This window comes from Bos indicus, chromosome 7, assembly GCF_029378745.1.
Source record: "Bos indicus isolate NIAB-ARS_2022 breed Sahiwal x Tharparkar chromosome 7, NIAB-ARS_B.indTharparkar_mat_pri_1.0, whole genome shotgun sequence".
Lineage (NCBI taxonomy): Eukaryota > Metazoa > Chordata > Mammalia > Artiodactyla > Bovidae > Bos > Bos indicus.
In genome coordinates this window covers 47,161,763-47,183,298 of record NC_091766.1, presented here as the reverse complement: position 1 = coordinate 47,183,298, position 21,536 = coordinate 47,161,763, and the positions used below count along the sequence as shown (strand labels likewise).

The window sequence follows — 21,536 nt, the reverse complement described above, 5'->3', positions numbered from 1 at the left end:
CATTTCAAAGGTGGGTTTAAATAGATTCAAAAGAAGTGAAGTCATCCCTGGATTATATTTGGGAGGAGCAAGTGTGGTTGGAGGGTTGGGGTACACAGGGGACTGGGGGCCTACTTCCCTTTGCAGGGAACTTGGGGACCACAGGCAGCGTCTTAGGAGTCCTGGAGTTGGGGAAGGGTGGCAGAGCCTGGCCTCCCCTTCTAACCTCCCACACAAGCTTGGTCCTTCACCCTCCTCTAGGAGTAACCAATGCTCCACCTAACTTACCAGCCTGAGAAGGTGAGGAAGGATGAAGAATGAAGACGAAGCAAAGAAGAATCAAGAGCTGACTGTTACTGGTTTTTAAATATAATTTTCGACTATCCCTGAGGCCCTTGGCCAGACACAGGAAGAATTCAAGGGTCAGCATGATGATTCCATTTCAAAGATGCCAGGACAGACCACCCCCTCCCCACATCTCCAAGCTTGCCCTGGCTTTGATCATCTGGGCCTTTAACTCTTCCTGACTCTGGCCAGACCTTACTTTGGACCTCCAGCAATGCATCCTTCCTCAGCCCAGCTGTCCCCCTAGACAAGGCTGCTGGACTCCTTATTGGCTCCTCTGACTAGGGTTCTGCTCTGACCTCTGCGGAGACAGGGCCAGCTGGGAGCAATGGGACAGGATGACAGGTGGCACGTCTACTTGGACAAGAACCAGCCTGGGGCTCAGTCTGCCTACTCTAATGAGGCAGCAGCAGCAGCTCCGGGGTGCTCACCTCTCAGGGCCTCTGGGTCCCCCAGGATCCGGTTCAGGGTCTCAGCAGGGATCTTCTCGAAGGCCTCATTGGTCGGGGCCAAGAGCGTGTACTGGCCGTCACCTTCGAGCAGGGTGTTGAGCCCCGATGCAGCCACGGCAGCCTGTGGGCAGAGAGCAGATGGTGCGTTCCCTGAGGGCTCTGGGAATCTCCGCACACTAGAGGCACACGAGGTCTCACCAGTGCCCCTCTGGAGGGCTCCCGGCTTTTGCAGAAGCCCCAGATGTAAAGACCGAACCAAGGCTCATTTCTCCCCATCCCTCCGGTGAGCTCTGCCCACTCTGGTCATCCTTGGCTGCTGCCCTCTTTTCCTCCTTTCCAACCCTGGGCCTTGGACCTGCAGCATTCCCTCTGCCCTTCCCTTGCTTTTCTGACTCCTATTCCTTCTTTGGGCTTTGACTGAAATGTCATTTCTCTAGATGGTCAGCTTGGCATTGCCCTCCATCCCTACCCCAGCCTGCCCCGCCTACTACCCCCTGATGAAAACAAGTACCTTTCTATTAGACACACTTGCACAGCTTGCTGTCCTCATGTTGCAATTCAGTCGTTGGGTGATGATTATTTGTGTGAGCTCTGTTAGCGTAAGGATGACATAACTCCTTCTCTACAGAGCAAGCAGATGGCTCTTCTAAAAGCATCCTACTGCTATCAGGATAAGCCACAGTCCTCGCTCAGTCTCCAAGGCCCCACAGGGTTTGACCCCTCCAGCCTGGCCACTCCTACCTTACCTGTTGGCTCCCTAGTGCTCTTCACTCAGTCCTGCAGGCCTCCTTGCTCGCCCTGCTTCTGAGCCTTACTTCCCCTCTCCCTTCTACCAACTTAGCTTTTGTCCCCATGTCTCATATAATTGGCCATTTCCAATGTTCAGGCCTCAGCTCAAAAGTCACCTCTTCCAGACAGACCTTCCTGGACCAACTAGACCCTATGGGTCTCCCCTGCTCACCACTCACCGCCTGACTTCACAGCACTTAGCACCATCTGTGATGGCCTTGTCTGTTTCTTGTTTGTGTCCCCCAAGAATGTAAATACCAGTGAAGACAGAACTTTGACTTGTTCTCCTCTATTCCTCTGAACACACTAGGGAAGTAGCAGGGGCTTAATGAGTACATGTCAGCAGAAGGAAAGACGGGTATTAAGGAGAGCCAAAGGGAAGAAGAAAGCAAGGAATATTTGCAAAACCTGAACAGTAAGAGGAGGTTACTCAGTGGGGACCAGCCGCCGCTAATCAAAAGCTGTGCCACCGAGTCTGTGGGAACAGCAGCCCCCTGCAGACCTCCAACCTTTGAGTGACCCAGAAGGAAGGCAGGGGAAGAGGGTGGACAGTGAGGTCCCCAGGAACCCCCAGAGCCTCCTCCTGAGTTTACTCAAGTGCCAGCCCAGCCTGGGGGTGTTTGTCTCTCTGTGTTGGAGATCTCCAGGGGAGGAACCACCCCACTCCCACTTGGCATCCTTTGTGGTCAGGAAGTTCTCCTTGAATCAGGGCAAAAACCCTGACGGGGCAGCCTGTGCTAACTTCCTCTGGGCAGCTGTGGCTAAGAGGAACGCCCGCCTGCCACCACAGCTGTTAGATAAATGCCTGCTGGCAGCAGGGCCGGAGCAGCATTCTGGGACCCAGAGCAGGCAGAAGCCAAGCCAGATGTCAGTTCCCAGGCTCCCATGTCTATACTCGTGGCCTCTCTGCTGGTCTGGGCTCCAAGGAAACAGGGGGTATGAATGGAACAAGGATCCCGTGGTGGGGACATGTGATCCAGAAGACCATGCAGCCTGAAAGGCCATTTCTCTAGTCCCACAGGTAAACACCAGCATCTGGCAGGAGGAGCTTCCCACTCCGGAACACATAATGCATTCCCAGGCTGCAGAACTGCTGCAGCCACGATCTTGGAACTTTCCAGGGGAGTCAAGGAAAAGAAACTTTACAAGGGAGAAGTCCAGCAGGGGAATGTTCCCAGCACAAGATTATGATGTCTTCCTATGGTCAACCTGACCGCCTGATTAGTGAATTCACCATGTTTATAGGCAACCAGTCCATTCTGAAGGAGATCAGCCATGGGATTTCTTTGGAAGGAATGATGCTAAAGCTGAAACTCCAGTACTTTGGCCACCTCATTCAAAGAGTTGACTCATTGGAAAAGACTCTGATGCTGGAAGGGATTGGGGGCAAGAGGAGAAGGGGATGACAGAAGATGAGATGGCTGGATGGCATCACTGACTCGATGGACGTGAGTCTGAGTGAACTCCGGGAGTTGGTGATGGACAGGGAGGCCTGGTGTGCTGCAATTCATGGGGTCACAAAGAGTCGGACACAACTGAGCGACTGATCTGATCTGATCTGATCTGATGGGCATCAGAGGAACTTGCTCCATGGTCACCTAAATGCCCATGAGCATAAAGACATGCTCCACCTCTCCCACAGAAGAAGGCCCTCATGGGAGGCGGTGTATCCCCAGGCCTTCCCCCGCCCAGAGGTAGTCCCTTACCCGCAGGGTCTCGAAGGTGTCCTCGATTTCAATGATCTGCTGGATGTTGTTGGTGACGGTGGAGATGACCTTATCAATGAGATGCACCACGCCATTGGTTGCGTGGTGGTCCGCTTTCAGCAGGCGGGCACAGTTGACGGTCACGATCTGCCCAGAAAACGAGTGAGCGTGAGTGGTTAACACCCTGGAGGCACAGCCTGTGAGCCCCAGGAAGGGAAACCACAGGACAGAATGTGGAGAAGCAGGTGTAGGAGGCAGAAGACTGTCCATAGGTGACCCCGCCTGGAGGACACGACCCCAGAAACCCGCCCACACATGCACCAGATGCGGCTCAGGGTGGGCACAGGGCAGAGCCGTGGAAGCAGGACTCCCTACCCCGTTGGGATAGTGGTGGATCTGGATGTTGGAATTCTGGTACATGGAGGTGAGGGCCATGCCGTGTTTCAGCTCGTCCGTGAGCACCCGTCTGTCCACCATGTGATAGCGGAGGGCGTTGAGCAGCTCAATGTTGACGTTGCTCACCAGGGAGTCCAGCACTTCCTAGGAGGAGGGTCAGCGTGGCCATGAGGGGGCTGCAGGCCCCACACTCAACAGATGGGTCCCTGCCACCCTGGGAAAGGTGCCCCGGGGACTCCCATTTCTCCAGAGCCCTCTCCTCTGTGAACACTGAGACCTGTCTGGCCACTTAAGTGGATGGAGCGTTGGGAGCCGCCTGGGGAGGCATATTTTAGCTCAAGTGTCATGGCTTTATCTGAGGGCTTAAGGAAGATGTGTCCTGAGATGGTAGAAACCACCACAGAGTCTCAGTAAGACGGTCCCCAGGATGAAAGCCCTGGGCATAAGAAGGTCATCTCACAGCTGGCAAGGAGGACCAGGCCTCGTTGCTGGGGGCGAAGATGGTGAAGCTGCCGGGTCCTTCCATCTCGGGCCTCAGCTTCTCTGTGCGGTCCGTGTACAGCTGAGTGGTGGTCGCACCGACAACTCCCAGGGTCTCGTACAGGTTAGAGAGTGGCAGGGCTGCAGAGGCAGACGGTAGAGCAGGGATGGCCTGCGGGACTTCCCCGGCCAGATCACACCCTTCCTCATCTGAGCACACCCACTGGAGGAGGCCAGACACAGCCTGCTATGGGGAACCGGAGAGGCCAGTCACCTGCTTCTTAGAGCAACTCCACAGCCAAGGGCTTCCCTATGTGAGCTCAAGGGATCAGTCATGTTTAACTACAGCAGAGCAAAGCTTTTGTTCATAGACAATCAGATAACACAGGTAGGAACACACACCAGAAACAGATAGCCCAATTACAAGCTAGTCTTAGGGACTTATCTAGTTGTTTTTGAAACTGGTTCCCTAATGGCTTCCACTGGAATGAAAGAGATCTCAGAAGTGCTGTGGGTATTTGCAAGTAATAAAATGTTGTTTCCTGAAATAGCCTGAAGCTCTGGAGGACCTTCCTCTCACACCCAGAGTTTCTCCTGTTCCTTTTAAAGGAGCTGAAACTAAGGCCCTGAGGCACTCCCCCACCCAGTTCCTTCTCTTCCCCATCCCACGCTTCCCGCCTGTCCTGCTACTCAGTAAGAAGGCCATGGCCCCTGTCCATGCCACCCTCTTTGTGACCTTGGTACCAACGAAATCACCCCCTATCTCCTAAACCTCAATCTCACACTCTCAACTAATGAACCAGCAAAGATTTCCAAGTTAAAAAAAAAAATCTTCCTAGCACAGTCCCCAGAGGTGTGCAGGACCAAAGGAAAGGTCTGATTTCACACAGGTGAATTCACAGGTACCACACTGTTTGTGGGCCCCGATGGCCACTCATGGTACCCTTGGCTGACTCTGGGAAAGCCAGCCTGCTACTCCCATCCCTACAAGCTCCAATGGGCCAGGTTCCGACAGTTAGGTGGGGTGGCCTGATGTGCCCAGCCCAGCCGGAGGCCTGGCCTGCCCTGTCTGCTCTCCAGCAGGGCTGCTCAGCAATGCTAGATGTATTTAGAATCTCTTGCAGCCAGAAACAACAAAGGCAGGAGCCTGTGCCTGGTGTAGAGGGCACAGGCAGGTCAGGACCAGAGTATGTTCCCCCAGCGTGTTAAGGAGGTCAGCTTGCACAGGAAGGACAGCGTGGGAAACTTGCTGTTTCCAGCCTTCATCCTCTGGACCCCCATTCAGACTCTGCTGCCCCTCACGTGGGTGCTCCTCTTTCCCTCCCTCCTCCCCTCCATCTGCGCCAACAGGCAAGGCTTATTCACCTGCAGGACAGCCCTTCTCTCCCGGGACCTTCTCATATCCAGGACAGCACTCGTAGCTGATGACTCTGCAATGAAGACACGCACGTGTATTAGGCAGGGCTTCCCTCCCCTCTCGTGTCATTGGTCTTGCTCTGGGAAGGGACGTGATGCGGTGAGCACACAGCCTGCTCCTGGAGGAGATCACACGCTCGGTCATCTCTCACCTCTCGTCAGCAAGGAGCTTGTCACACCTCCTCGGCTTTGCACATGGTGCCAGCGATGCGGTCACTCACAGTCATGCAGCTGGGATACAGCCAGAGGACTGCGGCAGCATATTCACAGTGGCAGTACACGTCCTCACCTGAAACTTATCTCCAGCATAATCCACGAGGAACCCAGTGGGAAGAACTGCTGAGAGGCAGCAGGAAGGAGCAGGAGGAGCTCCGGAGCTTTCTGGTTCTGAGTCCGCCACTAACTAACCAACCCAGGCCTCGCCAGCCAGTCCTGTCTCCTCTCTGGGCCTCAGTTTCCTCATCTGTAAGATGTAGACATGTACCGTGTGATGGTCATTGAACAAAATAGCCCATGAACTTCTAGCTCTCTGACTTAGTAACCAAGAAGGGTAGCATATTTATGATCAAGTCTTATTCCATCTTCAACCAAATTTTACAATAAAAACAAAGCTCTTTAAGATGCTTACTGTTTCCTTAAATTAAAAACAAAATTTTAATCAACGAAAATCTTTATACGGTTTCAAAATCTACAAAGGGTTCAATAGTAAAGTGTTCCCCATCCCCCCTCATCCCTCAATCTTCCTTCCAGGAGGCAACTGATATTGCCAGTTTGTGAGATTCTTTGTATTTGGATGAACAAGACTGGCAGTTTATAGTTTTAAACTTTGATGTCACCTGACATTAAAACTTAGACCAGCCCATCATGGCTTACTCACCACCTTCTGGAGGTCTGAAACGTAAAGCTTCAGTCAACCCAACATCCCAGGGAAACCCAAAAGACTGAGGATTTCAAAGAGCAACACAAGGAAGTGTTCCAAGAAAGACTAGCTTCGCATCAAAACCCCCTGTCCCATCAAAGGCCATTCCTGCACCAACGCTGTGAGCACAGACTCTTCCTTGGCAACCCTGGGACCTGAAGCCAACAGCCATGTCCAGCCACTTCCTTTCTTGCCATTTGTCCTTCAGGACAGGAGAGAACACAGCCTTGAGTCACAGCGGGCTTACTACAGAACTGCTCACCACAGCCTCTCACAGGCTGTTTAATGGCATAGATAGAAGAGAAGCAGGCAGATGGGGCAGAAGTTTGGGCTTTGGGGGTAGGAGGGAGCAGGTGCTACTCTCAATGAGCCGAGAAATTCTCCTCTCACTAATTCCACTGGAGTTGTCTCGAGGAAGCCCTGGGAGTCATGTGAACATGAAGCCTGGTTCATCTGTCATCCAGGGGGCTGTCTCAGAGACAGATGAGGATACTCAGGCTGCCAGGGAGCTACAGGTGTCACTGTGCCAGAAACAAGCCCCTAGGACATTCCTGAGGAGCGACATCACACGCTCTCTTCTCTGCCCTTCTTTCTCCATCCTTCTGACTCCTTCTTCTCCACTTTTCTCTCAGCCCTCCTCCCATCCCATTCCTCTTGAACCTTTCAGCCCTGCTTAAAAGGGTGAAACAGGCTAGTGGTCTCAGGACTGATCTCGACTGACTCACAGTTTTATTTTTGGAAACCAGTCATCGTCTGCAACAAAAGTGAGATCTGATTGCCTTTCAAAGGCAACGCAATAGGATTAGGAGACGAGGCTTGTCATCTATCAGTAATTCGCAGGGTGGCCTTGAAAGTTCATTTCTCTCTCTGGGTCTCAGTTTCCTGATTTACAGAAGAAGGTGAAGCTAAACTAGATGATCTCCAAGGTTCCTTAAATCTCACGCTCACAGTTCCAACCAATGGGATAATTTCTAGGGAGCAGAAAAGCACTCTTTCAAAGGAGGAGAGTGTCTGCCAGCATCTCATAGTTAAACGTAGGGAGAGCCACAAGCCTCAAGCCCACAGGACTGGGGACACGCATGCGTGGACTCTCAGGCTTTTTCTGATAAATACCGGGGCTCTGTGGTGGGGGTTGAGGAAGTGGGATGGGGTCAAGTCTCACAAAGCTTAGGAGAGCTCACCACAGGAGAGCTCAACGGCTCACCGGGATTCCACTGAGAACAACAGAAAACCAGCTCCCCAAGAGTAAACTCACGGGTGGCCACATATATGTGGAGGGGAAGGAGGGGTGACGATGACAGGAGAAATGGAGGCTGCCAGACAGGTGGGGGAGCAGGGACATCTCAGCATGAAGGAGGAAGTGAGGGATGGAGTCAGAAAGCTGCAAATGTTTTGGGGGTGAAGGCACTTCCAAGGCTTCCAGCTGGGGCGGGTCAGATCCAGGACTCTCCTCACAGTTCACCAAGTCAAGACCCTTCTCCATTGCTGCTGACAGTGTACATATACAGGGGGAAGTGGACTTACTGGAAAAGTCTAACATTAAAAGGACACTGGGGGTCTCTCCGATGTGATGAAAGCTAACCCCTGGCAGCACTCGCTGCCTCTCCTCTCCAGGTGGGCTCTCTGGACATGGGGGACACACCAACCCTTGTGGGGGCACAGGCCCCCAACCCCCCGCCCCCACAGCCAAAGGCTGTCTGCTGGTTAGCCCAGTGTGGGTGGTTCCTGCCAGGACACCTTCTGACCGTCTCCTAATCCTCTCATGCTGCTGTCCTCTCCCTCCTCTTCCTGAGTGCTACCCACAGCCTGGCATCCCCAGCACTTTCTGGGTGCACGAGATGAGCAAGCCTCTCACCTCAGCCTACTGGCCTTCTGGGTTGAAACACCTCCACATCTAGCCGGTTCCCTGCTTGACCATCCCAACAACACAAGCTCTTAGAACCAGTCCACCTGGCCCCGGAGAGGAAGAGGGCAGCTGGAAACTGCAGCCCAAGAAGACAGCCCATTAACACGATCCTGACCAAATCTTTCAGGACTGGCACACCCTCTTCTCAGCCCTGTGTGTCACCTTCCTGGGGCTCTGGCCCTGGGGACACACACGCAGAGCTGTGGGAAACGGGGCTGGAGTAGTCACACAGTTGTGGGTCTGAGGGTGAGTGCAGAAAAGCATGAGAACCGCAGGGAGCCCCCAACCATGTCTCCCCAGTTCCCTGGCTTTCCAGCATAGAGGGGACCAATCTGCTGGTCTCTGACTTGAATCTTATCAGCAAAAGCTGCTCTGACTAAAGACTCCTGGCTTCTCCTTGGCCTGAAACAGTCCAATAAGCAGAAACCTCAGAAAAACAACATCCTCTAGGGCAATGAGACACAAATTTTCTTGTTCTAGCTTCTCAGGTCAGAAGAGCAATTTGAGGAATAAAATCAGAGAAGGTTCATGACTTAGAAGGGAATTTGAGGGAGGTAGGGGGTGGGGGGACAAAAAGTAGTGCCCATCCGAGGTCTAAGAGTTGAAAGAGAGTTTGAGAGCTCTCCTCCATTCCCCTCCAAAGTTCTACTCACAATTGGACAAAAAGAGAAGCATTATTTTTTTTTTCTGTCCTCAGAATAACTGTCTAAGGAGTTAACATAATAAGTTAAAGCAATCACTCTCTCCCAAGCATGCTGCACAGTTTTGGCGGCTGGGACAGCTGTAAATGCCCAGGGACTGACAAAACTCTGAAACAGTGGAATAAGGAATGGGGCCTGAGAGCCAGCTTCCTGTGACCGAAGGTAAACCATCCAGCACATCATGATTTCCAAGGGAATTGCAGAGCAAATGCAAACTGAGGTCGTCTAGACATGCACCTGCCTGGACGGGGGTTCATTTTCTGCACTCGACTGAGCTCTCTTAAGCCTCCCAGGAGAAAATCAAACTCTTGAACTCCTGGTAAGAAAGGGTTTGTTTTAACCTGCTGTCCAGCAACAAAAATTCCACTCTCACCCCATTTACCAGGGTCCAGATGGTGAGTGATGAGATAGAGCCGCTGAAAAATACACTGACATATTTGGTGACAGTCTGTCTGTATGTGGCATGTGAGGGTCTTTGGGGGGATCCTGGATGCTGGCTGTGTCTCTTCAGCTCCCATGCTCTCCATCTGATTAGAGAGGGAGCACCCTTGCAACAGGCGTTGAGAATGACTGCCAGGCTGGGGGTGAACAACCAAGAAAAGGTTGGTGGCTCTGGGCCAGAGGGCCTCTTCGAACTCCAAGGAGGCCTCCTCTGCTCCCTGCGACCCAGAATCATAGGCTTCAGGGCTGAAGAGAGAGACCTGGGGCAGATGACCCAGGTCCTCCAGGGCTGCTCACTTGACTTTTCCCCATGTCACCAACGCTAGCTGCTGTGCTCAGTTCTCCTTGGGGGCAGCACATATCAAAAGAATAACTGGGCCGCCTCCACCTGCCAGCAGATGACTTAGGCTTTCTGAGCCTCAGTCTTCCCCTCTGTAAATGGGCTAATGATCATACTGATCTTAAAGGGTGACTGTGAGAACCAAACAAGCTAACCTGTGAAAAACACCTACCAGATGCTTGCTATTTACTAGGCGCTCAGTCGTTGAGCTGTTTCTTAAAAAATCCCAGGTATAAACTTTATAAAGTTAGGTTAATAATTTCATTGAAAGCCATGCCCGGCATGAAACCACTGATCAAATCACATGTAATAAATAAATTCCCCATAACACAGCTGTCTAAGTTAATAGATAGGGCCCATCTGGAGAATCCCATGGACAGAGGAGCCTGGTGGGCTACATACAGTCCATGGGGTTGCAAAGAATCAGACACAACTGAGCGACTAAGCACATTGCGGTTGTAACATATTATCACAAGTTTAGTGATAGTGACTTCAAAACCACAAAAATGGTTCGATGCACGATACTGGATGCTTGGGGCTAGTGCACTGGGACAACTCAGAGGGATGGTATGGGGAGGGAGGAAGGAGGAGGGTTCAGGATGGGGAACACATGTATACCTGTGGCGGATTCATTTTGATATTTGGCAAAACTAATACAATTATGTAAAGTTTAAAAATAAAATAAAATTAAAAAAAAATGTATTATCTTATAATTCTGGATAATAGTGTCAAAAGCTGGCCTTATGAGGCTAAAATCAAAGGCTGTATTCCTTCCCGAGATTCTAGGGGAGAATCTATTTTTGTCTTCTCCACATCTGAGAGGATGCCCACAGTTCTTGGCTTGTAGTTACACCACTCCAACTTCAGTTTTCATTGTCATATCGCCTTCTCTGACTCTCACTCACCTGCTTTCATCGCATAAGGACCCTTATGATTATATTCGTCTCGTCAGATAATTCAGGATAACCTGCCTTCCGCCACACCCCCACCCAGTGCCTTCACTTAATCAGATCTGGAAACTCTCTTTTCCCTTGTAAGGCAACATCTTCACACATTCAGGATGAGGATGTAGACAGTATTAGTGTGACATCATTCCACCTACCACTTACCCAAATGGTACATGGACTCACGTACATACTCAGGAGAACAAGGTTTCCTGTCAGCTAACCTGCCTCCGAAGAATTGATGCCTTCCAGCTGTGGTGCTGGAGAAGACTCTTAGAAGTCCCTTGGACAGCAAGGAGATACAACCAGTCAACCCCTAAAGGAAATCAGTCTGGAATATTCATTGGAAGGACAGATGCTAAAGCTCCAATACTTTGGCCACCTGATACGAACAGCTGACTCATTAGAAAAGCCCCTGATGCTGGGAAAGATTGAAGGCAGGAGGAGAAGGGGATGACAGAGGATGAGATGGCTGGATGGCATCACTGACTCAGTGAACATGAGTCTGAGCAAACTCTGGGAGGTGGTGAAGGACAGAAAAGCCTGGCATGCTGCAGTCCATGGAGTCACAAAGAGTCAGACACGATTAAGTGACTGAACAAGAACAACAAAGCTGCCTGCTAGGAGAGTACAGAATGGGACAGAACCATCAGGAAACCCTGCACAGTCGAGGCATTTAGTAAAACCCTGGAGTTTGGTGTATGTAAAATCTCAGTTATTTCAGAGCAGGTTGGCCATGGGGATCCAGCGGGCTGCACAGGGAATAGGAAGCAGGGGAGGAGGTGCTGCTGTGGGTCTAGGGGACAGCTTGCCATCCCTAGATGGCTTCTCACCATCCTCTTGTTTTTCCTTTTGGGACCAAGGTTGAGGATACAGGAGGGCAAGGAAAGGAAGGGTCTTGCTCAGCTTCATCACAGATGTCCCTGGGTGCCCTGCACAAATGAGATCTATAGGAAATAGCTCTGCTGTTTTCTATAGGACTGATGGAAAAGTTAGACCATACGCTGGCTGGCTTCAGTAGAAGTGAAATGCCTAAGCCTGAACACAGTATTGAAGAAGTGTTAATATTTCAGCCTTTGGGCAAAGCCACGCTTGCTACTGGGGAAACGGGAATGTCTTGCCAGCTCATCTTGGCTCTAGAGAATGGCTACAGTTGCCTGTGAATGATGTTGCTTGTGACACAGCGGCAAGCTTCTGGAGGGCAGAATGGCCACCCCCACCTGCTGGCTCCTGTGCTGGCCCTCCCCGTGCCACGTGGAGGATGCCTGGGCTCCTGCTGTGATTATTACATCTCCATGATGTCAGCTCTGACTTGGCTGTTAAATGGGCCTCCCTTTCATGGGGGTTCATACAAAGGAGGCCTGTTGGGCTTCCTGAGCACCATTTCCTGCACCATTGCTTCAGCTGCTGGACATAAAAATGTTACGGTTACTGATCAGATGGAGACCCGAAATCACCCTCTTTGCTTGATGAGCTGCTGTATCACACTGGTGCTCTTTAGGATCTGAAATAAAATGAGTTTCTAAGTAATAAAATTCACTTGCATCACTGAAGAGGGGCCCACTGGTAACTACTTCCTGTAATAAAACCCATGTATCAGGCTTGACAAGCAGCACCAGGACTCTTTTGGGACAATGCAGACAAGCTATTGTCTGCAGAAGATGGATGCAGTGACCTGACAGGCGTGCTGAGCGCACACTGTGACTCTGCCCCTCCCTCCTCTATTGGAGGTGAAGTCAGGGCCTCCCAGCAGCGGACACTTGGCTCCAGGCTCCTGGGTCCCTGTGTGACCTGAAATGGCAAAGTCTTCACGCCTTGATCCCATACTTAGTGCTACTTATCTGCTTCCAAGTTTGCATTCTCCTGTGGGTCTGGGGTCCCCTGGGGACCTGTGCAACCCGTTTCCCGTGACACTTGGCTCCCTTTCACGCCAACAAACACCCCTGGCTCAAGCCTTGCCCCTGAGAAAATTCCTACTGCCCAGGCTGGCCCCATGCTGAGATGGCGCTCTCTGCTCCGACCACCACTGTGCTTCCCATTTCACAGTTTGGTCCTCACCCAGGTAAGTGTACCACAGGGCCCATTCTCACCAGGATGACATCATCTGCAGCCCACACAGGCCTCTCTCCTCCCCTGCTGACCACCTATGGGCACTGAATTCCCAGGACCCAGATGGCAGTTCCTTCATGGGTTTCAGCCCTGGGGCACAAGCAAACAGCGAGGTTGCTTCTTCTCAGCTCTCTCAGGGACAACAGAGATGAGTCCATCCACTTCCCCTTTCCCTCCCCAAGTTCTCTGGCCTTCCCCCCAGTCAGCTTCACCTTCCTGCTGCTGCACGTGATGTTCCAGGGAGGGACCTTCTTATCCTGGATCATAAGGTTTTTTTAATCAACTCATGATTTTCTATCTCCATTTCCTCTTTTATAAGCTGCCCAAAGCAACAGCAGATTGCTTGGTAGAGTTGTAGGTTCAGATTATCCCCTGTGGGTTTGTAAGATCCGCCCTATGGCTGGGACTGGGCCCTGGGCCCCACTCTGCACTCTGATTTCCCCACCCACACCTACGTCTACCCCTCCCCCTGCAGCACCTGGGCTCCCCCTATGCTCTATGGTGCTGCACCATCACGTCTTCAAGAACATGATGACTCGTCATCAAGAACATTTGGCCAACACGTGGATGCTGCCCGCGCCCATCCTGACACATCAGTGGAGAAGGAGGTAGGTACCCAGAGTCAATCAGCCAAGGCGACTCAGAGCAGCGTCAGCCGGGGAATGCTGAAAATGTCCCCAAGCTACTGTTAACTGGTCAGGCAAATGCTTCAACACGGGGCCACGCTGAAATACCATGGCCAATACCACCCACTGTCAGCTTGACATTACAAGTGGCTCCCATTTTTAGGGAAGCCAGAACAAACAAAATGGTAGCGTCTTAAAACCCAGGGCTCGGTCATCTTCCAAGATGCAATTATGTGGGGCCTGGCTCTGTGTTTAATTAAGTGTTTATTTTAGTTGATAATATACCTACATGGGAAAAGTCAAAAAGTACTGAAAAAAAAAATTTTTTTTTTTAACTTGGGTACCAGAGAAGGACACGTGGCATATAATTTGCATAATCTCTTCTTGTCCACAACAGCAAGAATTCTGGCTGGGGGTTTGTTCCCTCCTTAAATCTGGGAGGTGGATCCTCTTAGCTCACTTAACTCTTGGCTTTGGGGCTGGGCTTGGTCAAGCAGGGAACCAACTGTCATTGCCCTGCCCTTGACAGGCTCATGGGATGCTACTGGTCTTGCCCCACCTCTGCTCAATCCACAATTTCCCAGATCCATACTAGGATTGACAATTGTGTTAGGACACAATCAGTGTCACAAGCTGGGATATTTATTTCTATGTGCATTTCACGGAGAGAGTGTTTACCCTTCCTTCAGTTAGAGGAGACATCTGCTCCAAAGCAAGTCACAAGCAATATGTTTAAAAACCTCTAATATGGGAAAGGGTTCAAGATAGTGGCTCAGCATCTCTTAATCCTCTTATTACACAGACAAGAGGAAGCCCAGGTCCTCACGAGTGTCTCAGGGAGCTCTGCACAGCACATTTTTCCATCTTTTGGAGAGAGCCAGCTTTGCAATCTTTTGATGGTTGGTGCCAAAACAGATTAGGCTTCCCCAGAACTCTGTCAGAACACGCAGGCTGCAGGGCAGTCATGGTGAACGCCACCTCCCTCCATGCTGTTCATGATGCTAGAGGCACCAGAAAGCTCTACTGTAACCACAGGGGGCCACAACCCCTGGCGTCTCACTTCTGTTTATGCAGCTAAGATTTGCAAACAACAGCAACTAGCATTTACTGAGTACTTACTATGTGCCAGGCTCCAAATTTAGCCTCTTCTGTGTATTACTTCATTCACATGAACAATCCCATAAGGTAGTCCTATTGTTATATTATGGATGAGGCAATTGAGGGTTCCAAAGGTGAAGCCAACTGCCCAGGTAGGTGGCAGAGCCAACCTTCGAATCAGAGAGTCTAAGCCTGTGTTCTTAATATGCTGTGCTGCCTCATTCCGTGCATATCTCTAGGCACTCTCAGTCTTTTGGAGGGTATTTACCTTGAAATGCTAGAGATAAATAACCCACCTGCCAATGCAGGAGACATAAGAGATATGGGTTTGATCCCTGGGTCAGTTAGACCCCTTGGAGGAGGGCATGGTAACCCACTCCAGTATTCTTGCCTGGAGAATTGCTAGGACAGAGAAGCCTGGTGGGCTTGTCCACAGGGTTGCATAGAGTCGGACATGACTGAAGCAACTTAGCATGCACGCACTTTGAAACACAGAGCAAGAACCCTGTATAAGTTCACCAATGGCTTTTCTTTCCCAGAGTCAGAGGCTGGTGGCTTCTACACTGAATCATTGTATTTGTATCATTTAGTGAGGATTAAGAAGTGCCCGCACACAGTTTCATGTTTCTTGCGATCCCAAGTCGGCCCTAAAAAACATATCCAAGTCTTGTTAGGCGGCTTAAAAGTGTAAAACAAAATCGGCCAGCTTACTGAAAATGCCACTCCCAAGCACACAGTTCTCTGACATGTGTACACATGCATCTTCGTGGCTCTGCACACGGTGCCACCTTCCAAAAGGCTGGCCCACGCCCAGGGGCACCTGCAACCCACACACACCAAGGGTGGCCTCCTGGGTGGCTGGTGGGCATCGGTGGTTACAGATACTCACGTTGATTTGCCACAGATCTTCCTCTGGTACCACTGCTTGCAGTTGGTGAAGTACTTCTTGTTGGTCCCAATGAGCTTCTGCACAGCGCACACGTTGGGGCTGAAAACAAAAGCTGCAGTGTTAGCAAACGGTCGGCATGTCACCTGCCTCCTCGTCCTTCCCACCACGTGGGCCCTCCTGGGTCACCAGAACCTTCTAGATACAGAGAAGATACAGTCATTTCGGTCAGCTTGGGGGTACATTCTGGTCCTCGTGATCCAGACTTCCATCATCCCTCGCAAAAATATCCCCCCAAATTCAAAAACTGTCAAAGTATATATCATACAGTGACATCATTTCATTTAAACATTCTTTGACACTGACATTTAGTAAGTATAAATAAAAACATCTTAAAATTTTTAGGCTACATGTTTTATAGATGGAAAACACCACCTTAAAAAGAAAGTGGTGTTTGCTAAGAACAGCAGCAGCTTTGAGGGAGGCCCCCAGACTTTCTTTGTACCCCCACTCCGCACATGCACAGGATTGAACCTGGCCTCCCAGCAGGCATCGCTGGTCCTGTGGTCCAGGCCCCAGCACTCTGCAGGCAGCTCCACACACAGACATCCTCTGCATCCCTAGGCAGCTGCCTGGCTCCCAGACACAGCCTATCTGGTGTGCCCAGCCTGGAAACTAGAGGGCATGGCCAAGCTAGCTGCTGTCAGGACCTCAGAAGGAGACAGTCACTCACTGAACTAAGTCGTTTATTACTGGGGCCCCAGTTTGCGTCCCACTCCCCCCAGAAAGCCCTCCTTCGGTGCCCCAGGTGATACTCTTCTGCCCACCGCTGAGCTGTGTGTGATACAGCCATTGTTTGATGCTGGGTATAGAACACAACCCAAAACTAATCAGGGTGTGTGTGACCTTTCAGCTATCCTGCAAAGAACCCTGGGGGCAGGTGTTCTGATTTGTTTCTTTTATATTCTAGGTGGGGCTAAGCACCAGATTGGATGCAGAGGAACTTGGAACAGCCTTGTCAAAAATACTGCTCCCAGGACTTCCCTAGTGGCTCAGTGGGTAAGAATCTACCTGCCAATGCAAGGGACATGGGTTCAATCCCTGGTACAGGAAGATTCCAACATGACACGGAGGAGCAGCTGGGTCCATGCACCACAACTACTAAGCCCGGCTTTAGAGTCCTCGAGCCACAGCTGAGCCCGCATGCTGCAACTACTGAAGCAAGCCAGCTCTAGGGCCCGTGAATAGCAACGAATGAGTCCCTGCGTCGCAACTACTGAAGCCCACGTGCCCTAGAGCCAGGAACTTGCAACTAAGTCTGCCTGCTGCAGCTACTGTGTGCCTAGAGCCTGAGCTCCGCAACAAGAGAAAGCACCACAGTGAGAAGCCCACGCCCCGCAACTAGGCATCGTCCCCCACTGTTTGCAGCTACCGAAAGCCTGCATGCAGCAACAAAGACCAGAGAACTTCAGGTATATCAATTCTAAATATCAATTCCTCTGATACTTTACAAATATAATCAAGAGCCATCATTTGAGATGCATGGTCTTTTCCAGGAACTTGGTCAACTCTCAAATACTCAAGAGTCAGCTTATTGGGTGGGAGGGAGGACACACAGACCCTTTAATTCTCTGCCCTGTCTCTTCCACCATGTGGATGTCACCTCTTGTCCAGTCTGTGGTTCACCCCAGGCAAAGCTGAGTGGGCCAAGGAGGCATAGCAAATATTTGTGAGTTACTGTAGGGACCTGAGGGCAAGAGAAGCGGAGGCTGGAGAGGAAACCTCAAGCCAAGGGGGAGGACAGCTCCTACCCCCTTACTCCCTGCTGGATCTGACCAAACGCCCACAGCCTCCAGAGGGTTTTTACAGAAGCCACCTTGTTTCTCAGTTTGCTGCCTGGTATTCATAGGTTACAGCAGTCCCCAAATAACCCTGAGAGAGTCCCTGCTGGCCACACTCCAGCTGGAGGTTCTATTTATTTCTGTACAATTTCAGAAGTTCTATCTGACCAAGCAGGAAATAATTACTGTCGATGAATTCTCCACAACTCTCCGTAGGCGTTTGGCGAACCTTCAGAGTCTCTGGTGGATGTGGTTCCAACATTCCTCTGCAGACTGAGTTTCCACTGCTGCTGCCCTCTTAGACAGGAGCAGAGGCTGGGGGTCTCTGTGACCTACTCCCTCTCACATCAGGGTGGGATGGGTGGGCTGTGTACATAGGAAATTTATACTGAAGTTTAATTGACATGAGCACCCTGTTTCTGGGCCTTCTGCCTCAAGCACAACAGCTCTGCTATTCAACTTGGATTTGAAAACCAAGCGCTTCAGAAAATGCAGTCCAGTTCTGGTTGCTGACATTTGGAAGTGTGACTGCATTTTTACTTCTCTTTCAGTATTGTTGTTTTCCTTCTCTATAGCAACACAGATAACAGCCGGGAGTCGAAAGACAGCATCACAGTCTCTACTTTCCCAACAGCTTTCTGTCTCTGGACTAAGTCACTCCACGTCACAAAGCCACAGTTTCTCTATCTGTAAAATGGGAACAGCTACCACAGAGCTCACTGGGTTGTGGTGAAGATGAAAGTAAAAGTGTGATGGATAAAGGGTGAGCATGCTTGCTAAGTCATTTCAGTCATGTCTGACTCTTTATGACCCCATGGACTAAAGCCCGCCAGGCTCCTCTCTCCATGGGATTCTCCAGGCAAGAATAGGAGTGGGTTGCCATGCCCTTCTCCAGGGGATCTTCCCAACCCAGGAATCAAACCCATATTTCTTATGTCTCCTGCATTGGCAGGCAAGTTCTTTACCACTAGTGCCAACTGGGAAGCCAAATGGTGAGCAGGACCCACTTGTTATTTCTTCCTTGACGTCTTGTGAAGCACACACACTACATTTCTTTAACAAAAGAGCTTCCCTTTCCCTTCCCACCAGTTCTCACTTTGAAAGAGGGCTGGAGTTTGAACAAGGTTGTCCATTTTGCACAGGGTGCCACCCCCATGGGCTAAGCCAGGCAGCCTGTGAGTTTTCAGGGACCGTTAGATCAGAGTAAACGCAGCTGCATCTGCAACCGTTCGTTACAGTCCACCTGCCCGTGTGTCCAGATTTACTGGGGGAGGAGGGGAGCACACCTGGGAATGCTTAGCCCATCCTGCCCATCACAGATCACTCTAGGCTTTTCCAGTTGCCCTGCAAGATGATTAGCCTGCAGGGTGGGGGAAGGGAGGGGAGGGAGAAAGTTGACCTAATAGCTGAAACTTATAATAAAGATTTGCATTAAAAAAAAAACACACACACAACTATTTTCCAGCTGGTCTGTGACTTTTCTGGGCTTCAAAGGGAAGGAGGTTTGTTACAGGGGTGGTTCCTGCTGGAGACCCATCGGCACCTTTGGGAAGCATCACTGTGGAGCGCCGGGAGCCACCATTCCAGGTGACAGAGAATGCTGTGGGTGCCTTTTCCTGACTGAGTGCCTAAGAAGACACAGAGGGACAGAACCCTCCCAGGAGTGACTGTCGCACCCAAACAGGACATACTCCATTGGCAGGAAAGGCAGAAGGCCAACAGTGCGCTGGGCAGAGACCATGGACATGCCAGTGGCTCATATTGTGACTTGATGCTTCGTTCCCGCCTTGTCTTTCTGTCCTGCCCCCCTCACTTTTCCGTACCCAGCAGAAGTCAAAAGTGAGTCTCTCACTTCCTGAAAGACCCCTGGACATCCCCCGTGCTCTCCTCTCTCCTGCAGGGTATGAGGCTGCAGCATGGCCTGGATGGCTTTCACTCTGCAGAGGGGCCAGACTCACTGCCAACATAGTCCCCTCCCCATAGCCCTGGGCATCTGAAAGGCCAAGTACGACCACAGGCACACACAGGCAGAGGAACAAGGACACTACTCCCAACAAGGGGCCATTTCTAAGGGCAGGGAGTCAAGGCTTTCTAGAACCCTATGAAGTCAACTCCAATCACTTCCAACACTGAGTTCTGATCTAAGTACAGATCTGCCCAGTCAAAGGGTGGTCTGGGCACCAACTGGGAGCAAATGCCAGACCCAAGGGCATTTGGGCTGCGACACAACTCTATCCACATATGCGCTAAGTCACTTCAGTTGTGTGACCCCATGGACTATAGCCCACCAGGTTCCTCTGTCCATGGGATTTTCTAGGTAAGGATACTGGAGTGGGTTGCCATTTCCTTCCTATAGTTCTAACTGTCACAGAGGAGTTGGTGCACCCAGGTAGGCAGCAAACCCTGGCTATATGTCAAGCAGGATGGTTGAGTTTGGGATATGGAAACAAACCCACCTCTGCCTGGGTCTGGGCCAGGGTCTTTACCAGGTTGGACCTGCTGCCTGGGTTTGCCCCCGGAAAACCAACACATCTTCAGTGTCTCAAAGGAATACATGCAATGATAATGTCCCAAATTTACAAACTCAGCCAGTGTTTTAAGAGTGGTTCCAATCCCAGCTCCCATACATACTGCAGGACCGTGACGAAGTGATGTGGCCACTCCAGACTCAGCTTCCCCATCTGTACAGTGTGTGTGTGACTCCCAGCACACTCTCCTGTCTTCATCCAGCAGGGGAGCAGACGCTGCCCTTGGTGTGCCTGGTGCCAGGTGGTGGGTTTAGGGCCTGGCCGGGTGACAGGGGCCTGGGGGCCTTGGATGCTGCCAGCTTGTGTGGTCCCAGTGTCACATATGAAGGTGCTGGACAAGGACCTGGCTGGACTGGAACCTGCGCCCTGCTGGGTGGGCTCCCTGCCTGCCCTGGCCACCTTCCCACGGTGACTCTGCACAGATAGCCGCCAACTCCTATCTGCCTGGAGAAGCTCAAAGCCCAGGATCCCGCTCACGCTCTCGGCCTGAGTGGAGGTCCCAGGTCAACTCTTCCATCCGTTTCCTCCACACAGTGCCTCCTGCTGACTTTTCTCCACCTTCCCCACTCCCCTCCCTCCATCTCCTGCAGGGCTGGTCCCTCCAAGCGTCCCACACAGAGGCCTGCTTTTGATTCGGGCTTTGTCCCCTACGCCCCCAGCCCGCTCCGACGGTCCCCACGACGCCCGGTCCCTCCGATCCCGACTGGGCGCCCGCTTACCCATGCTGCCGGCCCCGGAGGCGGCTGTGCTGCAGCACTAGCTGGTAGGGCGACCTGGCGGGGCCCGCTGGGGTGGCAGCGGGGCCCAGGGCCAGCGCCAGAGCGAGGGGCAACAGCCGCCCGAGGAGCGCCATGGAGAGAGAGGACGCGCGGAACCTACGGGCAAGCGAGTGGTGGGGGAGTGCGAGTGCAGCTGCGGCCGCGGGCAGGTTAAGTAAGCGGAGCGCAGGGAGCCGCCCGAGGGGAGGGGCGGGGAGCCGGAGGAGGGCGGGCTTCGGGCTCCCCACGCCCCCGCCTCCCTGCCGCCCCTCCCCTCCCCCGGGCGCGGACCGTTCGCAACCAGCCCCTTTCCCTTGTTCCCCAGCGTTCCCCAACGGGTTCCCCGGCACCCAGGACTCTACAGGGCCTCACTACTTCACTCCCTCCTCGAGGTCTGTAAGGTCCTGAGCTCAAAGATGCCTCACCGGTCTCAGGCCACGCTGATTTCCACAATAGTCTATCCATCACGTCTGCTTCTGCATTCCAGGCCTGCTAACTTTAAGACGGATAAGGAGTAAGTCTTATGACTGACAGAAGCCAAAACAAAACAAAACAAAGACAGGTTTTGTTAGACTTCAACTGGAAACTGCGGGGTAGGGGGCGGGAATGCCACCTTAGTACACACTCATTGTTTTATTAAACATCTGTATAGCACTGTATGCGAGAAAGATGCTGCAAAGAGATAGCAAAGATTTTTGTCCTGGAGGAGCTCAGAGCAAGTAAACAAATAGTCACCTGGGAGGGAGGTAATTCACTCAAGCGCCTATTAATCACCCACCAATTATCTGGCACTGCTAGCCCCAGGAGACAAAGATGGATGAGTGAATGAGATCCAGCTTCTTTTCTTAAAAAGTTCACAGTTGGGAGACCTGCGGG

The 21,536-nt window shown here is 51.7% G+C and overlaps 1 protein-coding gene across 1 annotated transcript in view; it reads right to left on the bottom strand.

Annotated features, from left to right (window-relative positions):
* TGFBI (transforming growth factor beta induced) overlaps positions 1 to 20,839 on the bottom strand; it is a 33,525-nt gene extending 12,686 nt beyond the window's left edge. Inside the window, exons 1-7 of the mRNA XM_019964959.2 lie at positions 20,622 to 20,839; positions 15,537 to 15,635; positions 5,513 to 5,577; positions 4,128 to 4,288; positions 3,647 to 3,811; positions 3,272 to 3,418; positions 756 to 897 (exon numbers count right to left, since the gene is read on the bottom strand). Of these exons, the coding sequence (XP_019820518.2) occupies positions 756 to 897; positions 3,272 to 3,418; positions 3,647 to 3,811; positions 4,128 to 4,288; positions 5,513 to 5,577; positions 15,537 to 15,635; positions 20,622 to 20,755 (913 nt within the window). The 5' untranslated portion in view covers positions 20,756 to 20,839. The remainder of the gene's footprint in view (positions 1 to 755; positions 898 to 3,271; positions 3,419 to 3,646; positions 3,812 to 4,127; positions 4,289 to 5,512; positions 5,578 to 15,536; positions 15,636 to 20,621) is intronic.
* Positions 20,840 to 21,536: the final 697 nt, after the last annotated feature.